At 37.4% G+C, this 17,807-nt stretch overlaps 5 protein-coding genes across 12 annotated transcripts; 2 read left to right on the top strand and 3 right to left on the bottom strand.

The window, feature by feature from the left end:
• Positions 1-94: 94 nt before the first annotated feature.
• On the bottom strand, positions 95-2,252 carry LOC129578101 (folliculin). 3 transcript variants are annotated; one of them, XM_055466214.1, is made up of 7 exons: positions 2,241-2,252; positions 2,068-2,193; positions 1,546-1,977; positions 873-1,481; positions 535-784; positions 367-469; positions 95-298 (listed from the first exon to the last, which is right to left on the bottom strand). In XM_055466214.1, the coding sequence occupies exons 3-7, from the start codon at positions 1,822-1,824 to the stop codon at positions 172-174; spliced, it is 1,368 nt and encodes a 455-aa protein (XP_055322189.1). In that variant the 5' UTR covers positions 1,825-1,977; positions 2,068-2,193; positions 2,241-2,252; the 3' UTR covers positions 95-171. The 3 variants fall into 3 exon arrangements, with proteins under 3 accessions (XP_055322189.1, XP_055322188.1, XP_055322190.1); XM_055466213.1 differs by lacking the exon at positions 2,241-2,252 and having other exon boundaries at positions 2,056-2,190; XM_055466215.1 differs by lacking the exons at positions 2,068-2,193; positions 2,241-2,252 and having other exon boundaries at positions 873-1,388; positions 1,546-2,026.
• LOC129578099 (vacuolar protein sorting-associated protein 8 homolog) lies at positions 2,142-7,669 on the top strand. The gene is made up of 6 exons (XM_055466206.1): positions 2,142-2,211; positions 3,567-3,730; positions 3,802-4,011; positions 4,072-4,491; positions 4,558-4,824; positions 4,896-7,669. Exons 2-6 carry the CDS (start codon positions 3,629-3,631, stop codon positions 7,554-7,556), a joined length of 3,660 nt encoding a protein of 1,219 aa, XP_055322181.1. The 5' UTR covers positions 2,142-2,211; positions 3,567-3,628; the 3' UTR covers positions 7,557-7,669.
• Positions 2,213-3,167, bottom strand: LOC129578103 (adenosine 5'-monophosphoramidase HINT3-like). The gene is made up of 3 exons (XM_055466219.1): positions 2,781-3,167; positions 2,521-2,714; positions 2,213-2,434 (listed from the first exon to the last, which is right to left on the bottom strand). The coding sequence occupies exons 1-3, from the start codon at positions 2,971-2,973 to the stop codon at positions 2,390-2,392; spliced, it is 432 nt and encodes a 143-aa protein (XP_055322194.1). The 5' UTR covers positions 2,974-3,167; the 3' UTR covers positions 2,213-2,389.
• LOC129578102 (uncharacterized) lies at positions 7,634-9,537 on the bottom strand. 2 transcript variants are annotated; one of them, XM_055466217.1, is made up of 6 exons: positions 9,225-9,537; positions 8,814-9,153; positions 8,413-8,745; positions 8,194-8,320; positions 7,977-8,091; positions 7,634-7,914 (listed from the first exon to the last, which is right to left on the bottom strand). In XM_055466217.1, the coding sequence occupies exons 1-6, from the start codon at positions 9,339-9,341 to the stop codon at positions 7,747-7,749; spliced, it is 1,200 nt and encodes a 399-aa protein (XP_055322192.1). In that variant the 5' UTR covers positions 9,342-9,537; the 3' UTR covers positions 7,634-7,746. The 2 variants fall into 2 exon arrangements, with proteins under 2 accessions (XP_055322192.1, XP_055322193.1); XM_055466218.1 differs by having other exon boundaries at positions 8,413-8,742; positions 9,225-9,499.
• A 54-nt stretch (positions 9,538-9,591) lies between these two features.
• On the top strand, positions 9,592-17,316 carry LOC129578100 (uncharacterized). 5 transcript variants are annotated; one of them, XM_055466209.1, is made up of 6 exons: positions 9,592-9,956; positions 11,842-12,030; positions 13,172-14,711; positions 14,786-14,898; positions 15,048-15,109; positions 15,655-17,316. In XM_055466209.1, exons 2-6 carry the CDS (start codon positions 11,973-11,975, stop codon positions 15,682-15,684), a joined length of 1,803 nt encoding a protein of 600 aa, XP_055322184.1. In that variant the 5' UTR covers positions 9,592-9,956; positions 11,842-11,972; the 3' UTR covers positions 15,685-17,316. The 5 variants fall into 5 exon arrangements, with proteins under 5 accessions (XP_055322184.1, XP_055322183.1, XP_055322187.1 ...); XM_055466208.1 differs by lacking the exon at positions 15,048-15,109; XM_055466212.1 differs by lacking the exons at positions 9,592-9,956; positions 11,842-12,030; positions 15,048-15,109 and adding an exon at positions 12,119-12,258.
• Positions 17,317-17,807: the final 491 nt, after the last annotated feature.

The following is a 17,807-nucleotide window of genomic DNA, read 5'->3' as shown; positions in this document are numbered from 1 at the left end:
ATCGATTTTAACAGCTTTAACAACTATTTGGGTCGGAAAATACCCAATCTTGAGAATACTTTCCGTCATTGATCAATAGTTGGCATAAAACACGTTTTTTTTTTTCTTCAAATTCGTAGGAATTTTTATTTGATACAAATATACAATTTCCTAGCTAAAAAACACGCATTGCTACCGGCTCAAAAACGAACTGCTCCAATAGTTGATGAGTGCTTGATCTTGTGGTTGAACGCCCATTACTTTTTTCACTTTGACCAAATCTGCATTCGATGAGATCGTTTGTAAACAAGCCACTTTGCTGCAAATGGAAAAACACAAATGGCTTGATAAACTTTTTTGTTTGAATTCAATAAAAAATGTTCTTACTTTTTCCATTCTTCGACCAAAACTCGTATTTGTTTAGTTAGAACTAGATCTGGTATTAGTTTCTCGTCGACGGATTTTAGTACTTTTGTCAAGAGGTCCGGATCTGTTATGAAAAATGAGAAATTAATATCTTTCCATGTTTCTAAGGGGAATATATGAGTAATTTACATTTATTGGGTAATGTTCCAGGCCATTTTATGTGTGCTTCATCTGAATCGTCGGTGAAATCGATGCGGTATATTTTATCCGATGGTTGAGGCACAGCCACATGAGGTAAAACTGATAAAATTCGGCATTGGCTTGACGGTAAGTATTGATCGGATTCGATGCAAATGAGATGGTGCATGGTTTCAGGTAACAATTTTCCAAAACATTTCAAACACTCGGTTGTTATCGATGGTGGACCTCTCAGAACGATCTAGAAGAAAATTGAATTGAAATGAAATATTATTCGGAAATTCGAAAATTCTGAAGAAAAAAAAACGTGCTTTGATTTGTGTTGTTACCTGTATTCCGACAAGAGCACAGTAGCAGGCGGATGGAAAATATTCGCCCAAAATACTTTGGGATTTTCGTACAAAATGTTCATTGTCATTGTCGTTAAACAATTTTCTCGTTGCGTTCGAATCCTTGACTTTCAATTGAATCACAGAGAATGGATCGAGTTTGCTGTTTGTGGTGATGTTCAAAAGCGGCAGGCCAATGTTTATGTTTTCAGTGAGACAACGTGCTCCCATCCATAAAATCCACGCGAAATGTGAATGAATATATGCGAAAATATTCGGTTCGCCAGTCAATTCGATGAGTGATCGCGGTGGTTGTGTGCTTGCATGGCCCGAATTCAATCGTTGAGCTCGTTCCGAGTATTTTGCCTGTTCGGCCGAATGGATTTGTGACGAGTAGCTTTGCAGTTCTGTGGAGATTTTCTGCAGATTTTCCGCCAAAAATGGTTGCACATTCAGCAGATACATTTTATCTTTCATCAGAACAATGATTGAGAATAGACGGAAAAATCCCCGTGCCTGCGAATCGTGTATTTGAAATGTGTAGCTAAGTATATGGCCACGTGATGCATCACCGAAGAATACCAAACTTCCATCTTTGTTACTGCTCACCTAAAATTGAAATTCAAAATTGTTCAACACCAAATGCGACATTTGAATGATGGTTTTTTGTTACCTCACAGCTCAAGCTACGAACAGCTGCTTGTTTGACTATTGGCCAAATGTCATTGATGACGGTTGTTTGTGTGCTCAGAAAATTGGCATTACTCTCCGAATCTTGGCTCAGTAGGCCAACTGTTTTACCGATTGAATTACATCCCGGACAAGCGTTCTCATTGCCGCTACCATTGTTTACCAACTCATCGATTTTGGTGTCGCGCAAAGTGTGTGTACACAAAATCGGGCACGGGCCATGCGCCTCGCAAAAATGACATAATGCAATTATTGCGTTCATGTATATGCCTTACAATTTGACGCACACACACACACACACAAAGACACTACGATCTATATACACAGACGATATATTGTTCTGTGAGTCAGAAAATACCAGCAATCACACGGAAATGTGAAAAACACGCACAAAATGTGGAAAATGCAATGCAACCTAGCATTTAAAGAAGAAGATCGATTGCCATTTTTTTTAACTTTAAAACCGATTTCAACTAGTTCAGAATATACAAACCAATAAACACACTTCTATCTGTTTGACTTTCGTTTCTATATATGAGTATGCGAGAATTGAGAACATCTGTCAACGTCAAACATTGTATTGTTTTGGAAGAGTTGCGAGTTTTAAAATTTTCATGCACGATAGAACTACCTATGTAGATGGAGACAGGTTATTTGATTCTAGTTTTAATTTATTACTTGTTATTTTTTGTCAAGCCCATCTCTTTATTCCCCTACGATTAATTAACAATTTTAAATAAATTTTAAAGCGAAATTTCATTAAGAAAAAACAAGCTACAAAGCCGTTCTAAAGTCTAGAAAAAATATCAAGATTATTGGAACACATTCTATGTATGAGTGGCTGGTTTCAGTTTCGATAACACGTATTCCGGCTGCAATTTAGGAGAGAAAAAAATCATCACAATTCATTTATTACATCGGAATTTTTCGCTTTAATTCATCAATATTCCATCCTTACCGTGCAATACCACATATTTATTGGCTTGAATACGAGTCGTTGCACGAAGCCCATTTTCGAAACTGGTGCAATCGCGTGCATATGCAAATGATCAATGCTGGTAAATGGTGGCCAATGAAATCCATACGAAACATCGTCAAGATTCACATTTTTTACACTCAGAAGATTACGTAGCTCATTCTGCATTTCAATAACTAGAACACCCAAACGTTAATCACATAATTAAACACGCACACATTTTCGCAACGACTGCAACTTACTCAAATCCTTATCGTCGAGAGTGCATTCACGCACATTTTGCATGTGATTTTTGGGAACGGCCAAATAATGGTAATCAGAAGCTGGTCGAATATCGTTGAAAATAATAATATGTTCGTTGGAAAATTCAATGACAGTATCGGGGCTTTTGCCAGCGACAATATCGCAAAATATGCACGGTTTTGTATTCGACATTTTGTTGTATAAACTCGGTGAATTTCGTCTGGAGGCACTTTGATTAGGGAAAATCCTTTTCCATCCGGCTTGATTCTGCCTAAGTCACTATTTACATTTTTCAATCGATCTTGACACTGAACTAGCTACAATTCATTAGCTCTGCACAACCACATGCGATTTCGACGAAACGACGGTTGGGTGTTTGTGTGCGTGCAATGTTTGTGGATTTGACGTGTACGAGCCCATAGTGGCCCGTTGAGTATGTGCACGTCCCTATCGAAAAAACACAGACACAGATATATACACACAAGTGCACACGTCAGATTCTACATCGGTGTGTATTGTATGTAGTTGTCATTTGCTGTTGATAATGCTATTTCATGTCAATTGCAATAAAAAGTGGGCTGTTTTCATATATTAGTTATATATCTTGTAAAATGTGTATTAAATAGTGTGTAATGTGCAATGTTTTGGATAAAAAAATCAAATTATTTTGTTGAAAGAAAAGAAAATTCCGTATCCGATGCATAGAATATTCATTGTTTGCCCTAGTTAAACTGTCGATATATCCAAACGATTTGAGATTCGGAAGCGCGATTTTTCCGTTTCAGATTGTACCATTTGATTAGGCGCAACAGAGGGGAAGTGTCAATCAAACGACACAAAAATAAAAATGAATACACTAAAAGCACCGTCACTTCAATCGCTGTTGGACTCGGATCGTGGCTCAAATGACAGTCTTCTGGCCGAATCGTTGCAATTGGACCTGGATGAGGTATATGATTTGATTGGATTTCATCGAATCGTTTTGTGTTTACACTCATTTGTACTGCGTTTTTTTTCTAGCTTGACGATGCTGAATACTCCATTCCACATGTTGATATGATGCCATCATTGGAAAGTATTTTAAGTGAATTGGATACCGATTCTGATATAATCTCCGATGTAAGTGTTCGTATCACACCAACGCCATCAATTGACGATCGACCTAAAACTGGAACAATGCTTAGGCATGTTCTACTGCAAGGGGTCACTTCGCAGATAACATCTGCTTCGGTAAGAAACCAATAAAATCGCTGAAAATCCATCCGAAATCACTGTGAATCGGTTTTGCAGGAGAGAATTAACTCAGGATTGGCAACATCTGTGGCTGTATCGGATATGATTGCGGTCGGTACATCACACGGTCATATCATGGCATTCGATATACTACAAGCGCTGAGATGGTGCTGTCAGGAATATTTACAGCAAGGTGCTGTTACAAGTCTCGCATTTAATGAAGAGAGTACTCGTTTGCTGGCTGGATTTGCCAGAGGCTACATTGTGATGATTGACACGTCAACGGGTGATTCGTTACGAGTCCTTTCCGATGCCATAACACCGAATAGCGGTGTTCTCAATATAAAATGGACTGGAAAACCGACACTCGCACTGTGCTCGGACACCGGTGGATCTGTGTGGTCACTCAGCTTCACACGACGCCTTGGCAAACGTGGCTGTGATTCAAAGTGTTTGTTCAGTGGAGCTAGAGGAGAGGTTTGTACGAACGAGTTTTGTTTAACAATTCTCTTCATCTATTTAGTGTATCATCCTTCTCAATAGGTTTGTTCAATAGAGCCATTGATTATCGACGAAGAAGATCATCCACTGAAATCGTATTGTATCGTTGCACTGGCTACTCTGTCCAAATTTTTTGTGGTTATGATTCGGCCACGGTTGAAAGTGATCAAATTCCATCCGTTGCAAGGACCTCCGGATAGTTTACCGTTGATATCGTGGCAAATGGTATTGATTCAATCGGCTGATTCGACGCGTGTCATTGATCCCGTTTTGGCTGCAGCTCGCGGTACAAATGTGTATTTTCATCAGGTAAAGAGTGAGCGTTGTTCACCTTGACCAAAACACGATTCTATTCATTATTTTTTTTATCCATTTTCCAGATCTGCATTCAATCGGGTAAAATATCGTTGTTGTTCCTGCGTCACATCAGCTTGAGCTATAGCTTGTTGGCTGTTCATTGGATGGGACCGAAGACGATAGCAACGGTTGATCGAAATGAAATGCTTCATTTGACGGATGTTCGAACGACCAAAGAATCAGAATGTATTGATATTGCAAATGCGGGACTTGTTTATGGTTCGGCACATTTCAAAGGTTTTGCAACCGGTGGCAATGTGTCGCCGGCATTTGCTCTGGCCGGAACATATGCATGTTACAATTCGGTTATATCAAAAGGATCACAGCTGTATGTGTTGGGTGCACGAAGTTTACAATCGATAAATGTTCGCTCTTGGAGTGATCGCATCACGCATTTAGCTCAGAATCAACGGTGGTGTGAAGCATGTTCGCTAGCTATTGAGGGCTATCGAAGTGCCGGCGATCGTTCGCGACGAAAACAAATGGCCAAAGATCGTGTAATCCAATTGGTGGAAGAATACTTGACGGCGAGTGCAAGATGTCCTGAACTGTGCCTTAATTCAATCATGGCTTGTTTAATCGAAATCCAAGAGTATGAAATGCTGTGGCAGGAGCTGTGGGAACGATTGACCACCAAAGATACTTACATCATTCTATTAAGCGAACAAATTGAGAATGGAAATATTTCCTATATATCACCAGTTGTGTCGCAATGCCTGTGTGAATATTGGTTGAAACAATCGCCCGTCAAACTGGAAGAGATTATTCTAAAGTTGGATTGGCAGTGTTTGGATTTGCATCAGGTGCTATCGGCAGCAAAACGGGAGAAACTCTATCGTGCTCAAATGCACTTGAATACGGTGGCATTGGGCGATTATTGCCTGTCACTCACCGAACTCATACCACAAATCACCCATGAGAACGATCGTAATTTGGGCAACTATTTGCTCGTGTACATATCAAGCTGTTTATCGGGTCGCGGTTATCCATCGGGCTATATAAATCCGGAAATCATTCAAAATGTAAAGCATGAAGTGCTGCGCTGCTTAACATCCATCCATTCGATTCGTGCTGTCGAATCAGAGTTACCATATCCATATTTGCGAGCGTTGCTAATTTTTGACTCACAGGAAACGTTAAACGTAATCTCACTAGCATTTCAAGAGAAAGAATTCAGCGGTGAACTGGGGCAATCCCATCGACAGCGAATCGTCAACATTCTTCTCGACATCATGAGTCCTGAGCATTTTCAGTGGACGGAAATTGGTTGCCTACTCAATTTTGTAGCCCATGAAATCGCTGCCAATAATCTACCTGATGATTCAGTGCTGCTGCAAAAGGTGTTGGACTATGTGAAAATGGAAAAAATCGAAAATGAAAGTGCACGCCAACATTCGGATCGAGAGCAAGCTTGGCTTGCGTTGCTTGAAGCCGATCGCATCAATACACTAAGTTTGAGTGAGCATTTGACAATTGCTCGTCAATCCAAGTGCTATCGAGTGGTTGAACATTTGTTGGAGAAACAAAAGTCATTCAATCAGATATTGGATTGCTATTTACTTGACCCACATCGACACAACGAAGTCTGGAGTTATCTGCAGCTACAAGCAAATCGACCTGAACGAAAAATCTTCCAACAATGCCACGATCACTTCGCCGAATTGCTGCGCATAAGTAGTGAAAAAGTTACACAATTTATGATTGAATTCTTTCCACGAAATGTGGGCCAACTGATTCGACTGCTCGCCGCCGACGAAACGAATTTGTTTGCATTTATTTCGATGCTGCTAAAGCATGGCATTAGCATTAATTCAAACGATTGTGAGACGTATTTGAATCTGTTGTGCCGGCACGATGTGAACAGTGTCGATGGATTCTTGCGCACAAACGAAAATTATCGCCTTGAAACGGCCATTGAAATCGTCAAAAAATATGAACTACATGACTGTCTTATCTACTTGTATGAACGGCAAGGTGACATCGATGCCGCCTTTAATTTGTCGCTAGAAATGTTACAAGCAACGCCTGAGGGCATGGCCGAAAACCGGGCATTGGAATTGAGTGCACTTTGTTCACGCTCATTAGATGTATTATCGAATGGCGATCGCGAAAAGCTGTGGTTCACCTTGATCCGAACGGTTCTGTCGCGCAACGATTTGAATGCGATAACGAAAAGTATTTTACATGCGGCCAGTGGTCACGTTGATCTGACCAATTTAGTGCAATTAGTGTTGACTTCAAGCAGTGAAACGGGCAATTTGGGCGATATCAAGCATTTGCTCGTCGGTATGTTGGCCAATTCCAAGTATGAAATACTGTTGCAACAAACGACGGCTCGTATTCTAGGCCATGATTTGCATCGAATGCTTGCACAAGAGAAACGAATCGCAAATCGTGGCTTATCCATCAAATCAATCAAATGTATTTTATGCCGGTCAAAGCTTTATAATCAACAGGAATCATTGATTTTTGGCCTGTGTGGCCATGCGGCACATCATAGTTGTGTGCAAGAAATGTACACGGAATCCGATAAAAAACTCCAATGTCCACGTTGCGATAACGAAATCCATCAAACGAAACCCGTTGAATTGGCCAAGCCAAATGATTGCTTTTATGAAAATAATGCCAATGATAGTTGTAGTCTTACGTTGCAATTAGAAGCACCGCCACGTTCAATCGGCTGATGGTGATCGACATTCACTTCAAATGTTACAAATTGTCAATCTAAACGTTTATTGTAGCCAATTTAAACAAATTTAACTCTCCAAAAATTAAATCAGATTTATTCACAGAACAATTGTTGATGTTTGCATTTTTAAATACTAATTTTCAAGGGTAGTTTCAGTCTTTAAGGTGTAATTATTTTGTCTTGTACTAATCATCATCGTCCAACATGAAAACGTCGGCATCTTCATCTATCACAATTGGATTCTCCACGGTTGGACTCTGCAAATGCAATTGCCTACTCTGACACAGTTGCTTATAGTTCATAACGAGCTGACCGCAACGCGGTGCAGCTTGTATTGAAGTATTTATATGCACCTATGGAGGAAAACTGTGTTTTAATTGAATCGAAAGAATGTTCGGAGTAGCTTAGCATTTACATCTAAAATATCTGGATCCGATTCCAACTGAACCATACCGGCTAAGAGTTGCATGACCAAGGTAAACTCTTTGGATTTCAGCTTGTAGCTCATTTCACCGATTGTTATTTTGAACCTATTTTCAAGGAAATAACCTATTAAGCACTCAGTTTGTGCGGCTTTTATTTTAAGTATCGGCTTGAATATAAGGAAACGATTGTTTAAACGAGAAACCCACCAAGTTGCATAATCTCCAAAGACCGACACATTATACCGTGTAAGCTGTCTGGCAACTAAAAATAGCACATGAAAACCGTTTTCGTCTTCTTCTTCCACCGCTCGCCGAAAGGTACTTTGCAAGAACTCTGTTCAAAGAATCAAAACACATTGAATAAATGGATTGATTTCTTATCCAAGGTTGAAATTCACACTGTGAATGTACAAAAAAAGAACAAACTTTTAGTCCTCGTTTTGAGCTCGTACAGCTGTTCGGCGTTGAACTTCCTACACACATCGTTGTCAATCACAAATCTCAATAGTAACAAAACGGTTTTCCAACTCTGCTGTAACCAATCGTCGCATTTCTCCAGAATTGCTTCGAATGTGTTTCGTTGTGTGTGAAAGTCATTGCCAACGATAGTGGTAAGAAATGATTTGAGCACAATGTGTTCGTCGGTGATTTCATTATTCCACGCAAATTGAGTACTAATCGAATCATCGGTTGTGTTTTTTGGATCATCGTTAAGTATCAGCTTCAGATGCATCAGACGAAGTTCTTCGAAATATTCTTCTAAAAATGAAAAATTACAACAACAAAAAATGAATCCCATGTTTTTCTTGAAGACTAACCATACCCACCTGGTATATACTCATCAACTTCGCTCAAATAATTCGTCACTAAAATGCTTGGATTTTGAATGACATCGTTGCACAGCCGCTTGAATCCTTCATTCAATATTTCGCATACTGACATTCCGATTGGATCCGTGCTGTTGGAATTTTTTACCAAATCGCCCAATAGCATGTGTTCCGTTTCCAAGAGATCATTAAAAATGAGCTGGGCACCTTCTTGATTCTGATTATATGTGTTCACAATCATGTCAGACATACTCAGAATATTCGATTTTTGTAAGTATTTCATAGCAATCGGACTGCCCACATTCCAATTTAGCTCCATAATAGATTTGGCTAATGCTTGCTTTATAACAATAAAAAATGAATAAACCACAATTTAAATCAAATACACACAGCACACAGCACAAAATATACCTTTTCTACGGCCGGTAAATTCAACAACAAACGATAGTGCCGCTGATCAAGCCGTTCATTTGAGTCGAAAATTTGACGAACGACGTCTTTAACAAAGCTATGCAAACACGCTGACATACTGAAATCACCGTTCACTTAAAATTTTGTGCAAATTGAATTAAAAAACAATTTCACCGCAGAAAAAATAAACAACCAACGGAAGAAACCAATTGTATTTCATTTCTCATTCGTATCAGTAGCAATATCGCTGAACAGTCATAGCAATAACAGCAACAACAACAACAACAACAACAACGAAATCTCGAAGACGATGAAAACAATTAAATGTCAACATGATTTGACACAACGGCAACAATTTTTTTGACAGTTAAAATGATATCAGTACAGTACAGATGGTGAAGCAGGAAAATGATAGTATTCTTGTGATATTTTATCGATTTTATTTTCATTTCTTTTTTTTTTAAATAAACAAAAATAGTCATTAAAGACGTTTTATTGTTGATTAGAAACATGAAACTGTGTATTTTATTTTGCAATGTAACTCGTTTGCCATTTTAGTTTAATTTTTTTTTCTGTTTGTTTGAATCGGGGCAGCAATTCCTATATTTTCATTCCGTGTTAAAATAAAAAAAAAATCTCTTGTTTCTTTATTTTTGTTCCGAGAATATTGTGATTAAATTGTTGTTATTGTTGAACGTGGAACTAAATGATTATTTGCTTTAAATCATCAAGGTATGTATGTATCATTGAAAAACAATCAATCAAGAATAATTAAAGAATGGAAAAAAACAAAGTGTTTTTTGTGTGTATGGTTGGAAAGAGTTAAGAAAAAGTTTTTGACGAGTGAAAGAAATTGTTTTTCCAAGTTCCATCGAAGGAAACTTATTGATTGTGACAAGTAACATGAGATTGTAATGTAATCGCATTGGAAAGGTTTTCCCGAAGGATTTTCCGATGTTCACCTGTCAAACTGACCTTTACCACCGGATTCACTATCGGATCAATCATAATTAGGTCATGAAACAATCATTAAAAATTAATCGTCCGTTCGATTGCTTTTTTCCACTTTTCGGAATTTCTTCCATTTTTTTCTCCTCTCTTGTCTGTTCCTGTTACATTTGTTTCTATGTGCTTTGCACAACAGAGGAAAAAAACTTGTAAACACACAGATAGACAGTGTAAGTGTGTGTGTGTGTGTGTGGGAGAGAGAGAGAGAGAGCGCACGGATGATGCGGCAAAGGTACATACATACTCGAATCCATATGAAGCTATATGTTGCAGAACGACGTTATCATTGATAATAATTATGCGGAAGAGCTGAAAAACAAATGTGTGTCCCTCTCTCTATACACAATAAAGTCTAATGAATATTCGCGCGAAAGGCGGCAGCACAACAGAAATAGAAGAAAAAATAATAAACAAACAAGAGCGCTTCAGGCGAAGCATCCATCCAAATAAAGAAAAAAAAGGCAATTTGTTGGTTTTTTGTTGTTGTTCTTGCTGTGTGCGCATATACGGTGCAATCAATATAAATAACAACAATGTTGTACTTTGCCTGTGTACCGCTCTCGTACTTGCAACATGCGAATTTGTAATTTCTACGAAAATCTGTACTAGCAACTTGCCATTTATGCTAACTAATGCGTCGTTTGTTTGTTGTTTTTTTTTTGGTTCAATGAAAATTGCGTGAATTTTTATTGTGTTAGATTCAACGCTTATGGATCAACGATCAAAGCATTCTATTCAAGCAAACGTGAAATCGCACGCGTACATGGGCAATATGGTATATGCTTTACATCTCTCGCTATGTATATAAGTTTTTTTTTCATCTCATTTTAATTGCGTCGAACAAAGCATAAGCTTTTGATGTACTTGTCAACCTTGCACCATTTACATCGACACGATGCCTAAATTTATATATGTATTTTGCTGTCGTTCCCGCGCTTTCTCCGTCTTGCTTAGTTTACCCATGCCATGCCATGCCGTGGCCGTTTCATCACGTCTTTCTTCACCTTGCCCAAACGGTTAATACATATTTATTTAGACACTTCTCACCTGTATGCGCTCCGCATAGACATTGGCCGTTTCAGGTTAAAATTATGTTTGTTTTTTTCGTGTTTGCCGTTTTTTTTTCAACTACAGTGCGTCGCGCATTTGATCAATGCGAATCTATTTATTGAAACAATTCAATGTTTAAAATTAGATGAAAAATTTCCGAAAATACCTTACATAGAAACTACAACCGTAATTATCTCGGCTTGTAAACGGCTCAAAAACAAAGAAGCAAAATTGCACATGGTCTTGATTACTTGCAAGCTAAATAATTGCGGCGTTTCGATTTTTCTTATGTCACCACCATGGTGTTGCTTTACTTGACAATTGTTTTTCTATTTTGTTTCGTTTTATTCCCTTTTTTTGTTGTTTGTTATTCTCGTCCGTCTCATTTTACCCCTTTACAATGAACTCTATTGTTCTATACATGTTTCAATCACTTTTTTTTCATTATTTGAACGAGTGAACAAAAAAAAAACAGAATTATATTGTCTGAATGTGTGACTTATCGATTAATGTTAACTTCTTTTCTATTTTGTTGCCTTATTTTCAACACATGCAACAGAGCTACCGAGAGACAGAGAGAGAGAGGGAGATAAAAAAGTGTTACACTCATACAAATGCTATCAATGCATTCGATAGGATAAAATAAAAGTCAGAATATATTTAAGAGAGAAAGAGAGACATAAATAAACTATGGATAATGAAACTGATGGCGCTGATGAATGTCAACCGACAACATCAAATACAAACGGTTTGTTGTGCTCCCATTTTATTGCACTCACTCGCTCTCGTTCACTCGATTACACGTATGATTTTTTTCTCAATGTAAACAAAGTGCGTAGTGTTTCATGTGTTTCCTATCGAACAAATCATGTGCCAAATTATGCGCATCTAGTTTCCATAATTATATCGCATTTATTTTTATAGAAAAAAATTTCTTTTCTTTTTGATTTATCCACAAGAGTACAAATCATTGCACGTACGCACACGCATTTAATCGAATACACATATATACCACTTAGCTGTAGCTCGCTCAATCATTTATTTGGTTGAATATTGATTGGAAATATTCTGTTTCATGATCTCAATTTTGATTTTACATTGCATTTTTAGCTTGTTTTCATTCGCTTTTTTCCTTTGTCGTGGCATCAATTTAGATGTTTTTTTTTCGTTGTTGTTGTTGCTCGATTTTTGTTACGAACTGAAAGTTATAGATGAATGTTGACGCTAAACATGCATCAGGGACCGTTATTGATTTCAAGAGGATTTTTAATTTGTTTGTTTTTTGTAATGATTTATTTGCCATGTTTCCAATTTGATTTGATTTGATTTGATTCACATGATTACTTTGTAGCTATTTATATATAGAGAGCTAGGATAAAAAAAAACAGCACACATCACACCATATAGTGTCTGTCTGGTCGATATGTGCACCTGGGTAGAATTTGTGTTAGCTTGAAAATTTCAAGTTGAAATACGCGCGCAGCGACCATACAAAGCATCACTGTTGTTTATTGCTTGAATGAGTGACTCAGTTGCACGCAACAGGTTCAAAAAGAAAGCGTTCAAATCACTTCAATCATTTGCTCTCGAGCTGGTCACTGAGGTAGATCTTTTGCATTTGTTTGAGCCTTCCGCTCTTTTTCGATTAATCTTTATCGTCCCTCCCAGCACAGCATCACACTACAAGTTCCATCCACTTAGTTTGTTTTATTTTCAAATCGTTAGTAATTTGTACATTTTTATCGTAGATAAATGTATGTTAAATGATTTATTCGTGACTTCTATTTGGTTAAACGTGCACAATTAAACATTTTTAATTTGATGTTTTCCCTTTTTCTCTTTCCGTTGTTTTATATGACTCTTTCCTTTTTGTTTCGTAATTTTTCCAGTTCGAATCAAAGTGAGCTCATGGGTAACGAATTTTGTGAGTGAGATGAGAACAAAGAGTCCGGCGGTTGTTCAACGATGGGTAGATTCATTGCCAAATGAAAACGTAACAGAAATACCGGGTGATACGATACATGCAACCGACAGCCTTCAACAGACAAACATTGTGGATGAAAATTTAGCCGAAGAAAAATTTTGTGGAAAAAATAGTCGTCGCACAAGCACAGCCGAACCCAACGTAGTTGGTATTACCGAGCAAATTGCTGAGCTGAGTGTAAATCGCAAAGACGAATCGTTGCACAGTGAAACGAGTGGTGAACACAATACAACACAATCATCCGATAGAACGTCAGCGCAGCATCAGGTCGAATCGATTGAAAGTGGAGTCGATAGTGTGACAGGTAATACGGATCGTAGATTTTGGCAAAAAGGACCGTCAATTTTGACCGCTTTGCGGATAACAACGCGACGATCGAGCACCGACTCGAATCGGTATACAGAAACAGAGGATCTCAATGCATCACCATCATCGCCTCAATTACCTCAAAGCGATGAGCCCGATACAACAAGCACAGCATCAAATCAAGCAGTCTTAAATAAATCCAAACTAAATGAGTTTTACTATAAACTAAGCATCAATAAAAAGCGGTACAATTTCATTAAGGAGCGAAAAATGGAAGCCAAAAAACTGTTGAACAATGCAAAGAGTCGATTCTTAGCCGCAACCAATTGGGATGAAAGCAAGCAAAATGAAGATGATATGATGGCAGCTAGTGACGATCATAGTGATAGTAATGTAACAACGACAGCGGCAGAGGAGGAGGAGGAGGAGACGGCGGCGATGGTGACGACGACGGGAACGTTGCCACCAGTTGCAACGATGACGACTATGACTATAGTCAGCGAACCGAAAGCGAGTGGAACAGCTTCAGTTGTTTGTGATACAATCGATATGGATTTGTCGGCCGATGAATTTTCACGACTCTCACAGAGTAACGATATGCTGTCGGCCGACGATGAGGATAGTTTTAATGTGTCAATGCCGAGCATCAACGACGGTCACACAACCCATTTGAATGTTAGTCGTAAAATTGTAATGGCCGACATCGGAAGGAGCACAAGTGATAATCCCAGGTTGCGCAATAAATTCTATTTAGCTGATATTGGACGAAGTTTTAGTGAGCATCAAGATGATGAAGCGATTATGATTGGTGAACGAAATATTAGTGCGCCCACGTCAAGCATTGCAATCCAGAATAATAATCGATCAAATGGGAATTTCTTTGAACGGCGCGCATATTCGGTGAGTCCAACGCAAAGAGGCCTAAAACGTGGAATGTTGTCACGAGACCATTCGTTGTCAGACAGTTCGAGGCATCGAAATCAATTATCCAAAGGCAGTTCATTTCAATCCGATTCCAGTCATTGTTCTAGCGTCGAAAGTCTTTTAGATGCTAGAAAACCCGATTCAGAAGCCATTCTCAGGCAATTGGGATTTGGACCAGCGCACCAAGAAGATTTACTCTCCCGAATTCCAAAAAGGTATGCACGCTCTATTACATTTTCAATCTGTTGTTTGATTTGTGATTCTAATTTTGTTTCCAATTTTTGGGTAGATTTCTGAAACCATCTCAAGTGCGTGGCATTGACACAGAAGCATTTATGAGACAACAAGCAATTGCCACCAACTTGCACGAGCAAAGCATTCTCGGTTATCGTGGTTTAACAGGTAATGAGGCATCATAAGTATATTTCCCATTTTCCATACAAATACCACATTCATCGATCTCAATGATCATCCGTTTTTTTTCTCTCATTCTCTCTCTCTCTCTCTCTCTTTCCTTCACAAAACGAATTTCGATGGTTTGTCATAATCAGACGATAGGATGCAAATTCTGCAAAGATTTCAACCACATTGTCACTTTGCTAATTTCGAAGAGGTGGTCTTTTAACATTCAAATCGATTTTGCACTTGTTTGTTGTAACAAATTAGAAATATCTTATAGCGATGTTGTGAAGCGTTTTTCTTTTGTTTTTTCTATGTTCTAATTTTGCATTAAAATGAAAATAAAAAAATAATCTATGAGGTGAGCATGAGCTTCGAATCCATTTAGTAGAAATTACGCATGCAGCAGAACTTAATGCGCCGCACGACTGTGTGGCTATCAAATTAATTGATGTTTTGCAATCGTAGGCATGTGCCTTATTAGTTCCACTTTTGAATTGAGCCATTTTTCAGTTCATTTTCGTTTTTATTTTCGATATTAGCAATTCTTTAACAATTTTTTTTTCTGAAATTCTATGTGATTTTGATTTTTGAAACGAACAATTTTTTTTTTGGTTTAATTCGAACGAAACTTTTGTCTACTTTTGATTTTGCTTTCGATTTTTGTGTGTTATTTTAATTTTTGCAACATCTTTACTGAAATATCACATACAATTTGTTAATAATTGATTTTTCTTCAAAAACCTCAAACCAATAAAGGAAATCCACACGTCCTCCCATCAACAATAGTGTCCAAGATAATGGAACGCTTTCAGGCGAATGATGAAAAGAACAGTAGACTTTATGATGTGTTCAACGACGGTAGACCGATGTCAGCACCGCCAACACCTGGACCAACCGACCTGGCCGATATCCGGCATCGAGAGCCATAGAAAATTTAATCTATCAATTTACATACAACAACAAAAAATTAAGAAGAAAAGTGGCATTCACTTGAAAATTTCATGCAATCATCAACAAGCACAGCAGAAAAGAAGAAAAAAACTCTACGAATTTAACGTTGTCTAAAAACAAATACAAAAAAAAAATTGATGAATCTGAATTTATATATTTATACCAATAGTCGAGAGTTCGGACGATGTGTCCGAGTGAATTGAGTGCTGCCACTAGCGTTCGGAAAATAGCTTTGTGTACTGAATTGTGGTGGCTAAAACTTTTTTGTGAATCTAAACCAAAACAAAACAAAAACAATAATCATTGACTCGATATTCTAAAATTAAGTAACAAACAAATATGGCTAACCTTTTCAAAGAACATTTCGATGTGTAAAAACTGTTGTCTATCACTTTCACCACAAATCAGCACATGAAGTATTTGTGTAGCATTTTTTCGTCTTTTTTTCGAATGTATCAAATAGTGAGATCTCTTTTGTGTGTGTGTGGCGCTCAAACCAACGCTCTATATTTTATTGTGTACCTAAACGCACTTCTCTGTTTGAGGAGCAGCATTAACAATCCGTATTGCACGTAGTTCATGAAGTTTCCACTTAACGGCTTCGGCAAAACGGGTGCGCACCAATGATAATCACATTTACAATCACGCAGTCAAGCAAAGCCAGAAAACTAATAATCTGCACAAATTACAAACAAAATCTATTTACCTCCCTCTCCTCTCCCCTCGTGTAGCATTTCGAAGAATTTGTTAACTAATATACAAACTGAACTATGTTACTATTCCAATTCTTATGATGTATGAAACAAAAAAATCTCGTTCTACCTTGTCCAAACAAAAAAAAAAATTAATAAGAAAAAATGCCTTATAATTTTCAATTTCTCAAACGGTGATCAATGTCTGAAACGAATATTTTGTAGAATAGTCTAGAATTCCTGCCTTTTTTTTAAAGAAATATATTTCCAATTGTTTGATTGTTTTTTTTCATTGTTTATATGTAGAAAAAGTCGAATTTTGGTTTCAAGTCAAACGACAATCTGCACGTGTATGTTACGGACAATTACAACAGTTCAAAACCAAGGTTCTTCACATTAGAGACATTCTTTCTAGCACGTAAGCTATCTGTATACAAATGTTAGAGAGACAGTGAGGAAAGAAATGAAAAACAAAACAAAATTTTTACATCCTGTTCACCTTTCGAAAATGGCTTAGAATTATTTACTATATGTATATATTTTTTTTCATTTAGAGAAATCGGATTCAGTAGCGAAATGATAATTTAATTAGCTGACACTTTTGCAACAGATATTTAAATATTGTATAATTGCTCATTTTTATTTAACAACAAAGCAACAAAACAAAATTTTTATAAATAATTCGTTACCAATTCAGATTTGAATTTGTTTTTGTAGCTTGAATTAAATGAAAATTAAAAGAAGACAGAAACATTTAGAGTGGAGGTGACAAAAATGCTTTAGTTTTTATTTATTTTTGAGTTTTATTATGGAAAAAAGGTAATGATTTTTGTTGTTTCTTCAATATATTCGGCTCAAGCATATTCTAAGACGGATGACTAGCATTGCACCATGAATTGTTTTCTTTTGATCAGTTGTAAACAAAAATTACACGGAGTTGAATTAAATATTACAAGGGAATTCGATCTTCTGTCGTTGTATTTTTTGTAAATCAATACATTTTCCAGTTTGATGTTTGATGAAAATGATCATCAAATACAACCACCGATTGCGTTATGATTAACTGGAGTTCATCAACCAGTACCGCACTAGGAGCCTTCTTGTCACAGCCTCTGCATCACATATTACTTTCCCGTGCTTTTTTCTTCCAAGAACCAATGTTCAATGTGTTTTAAATGGATTCTTGTTGCTTGGCCCTTTTGTGTTGATCAACGTTGTAAAATGCAACATAAGTGGTTAATAACACATTGCAAATAGTATTTGCCG

Source organism: Sitodiplosis mosellana, unplaced genomic scaffold, assembly GCF_009176505.1.
Source record: "Sitodiplosis mosellana isolate CC-2019 unplaced genomic scaffold, AAFC_SMos_1.0 Smas_scaffold_6226, whole genome shotgun sequence".
Classification (NCBI taxonomy): Eukaryota; Metazoa; Arthropoda; class Insecta; order Diptera; family Cecidomyiidae; genus Sitodiplosis; species Sitodiplosis mosellana.
Note: the sequence above shows the minus strand (reverse complement) of the source record. Positions and strands in the feature narration are given on the sequence as shown.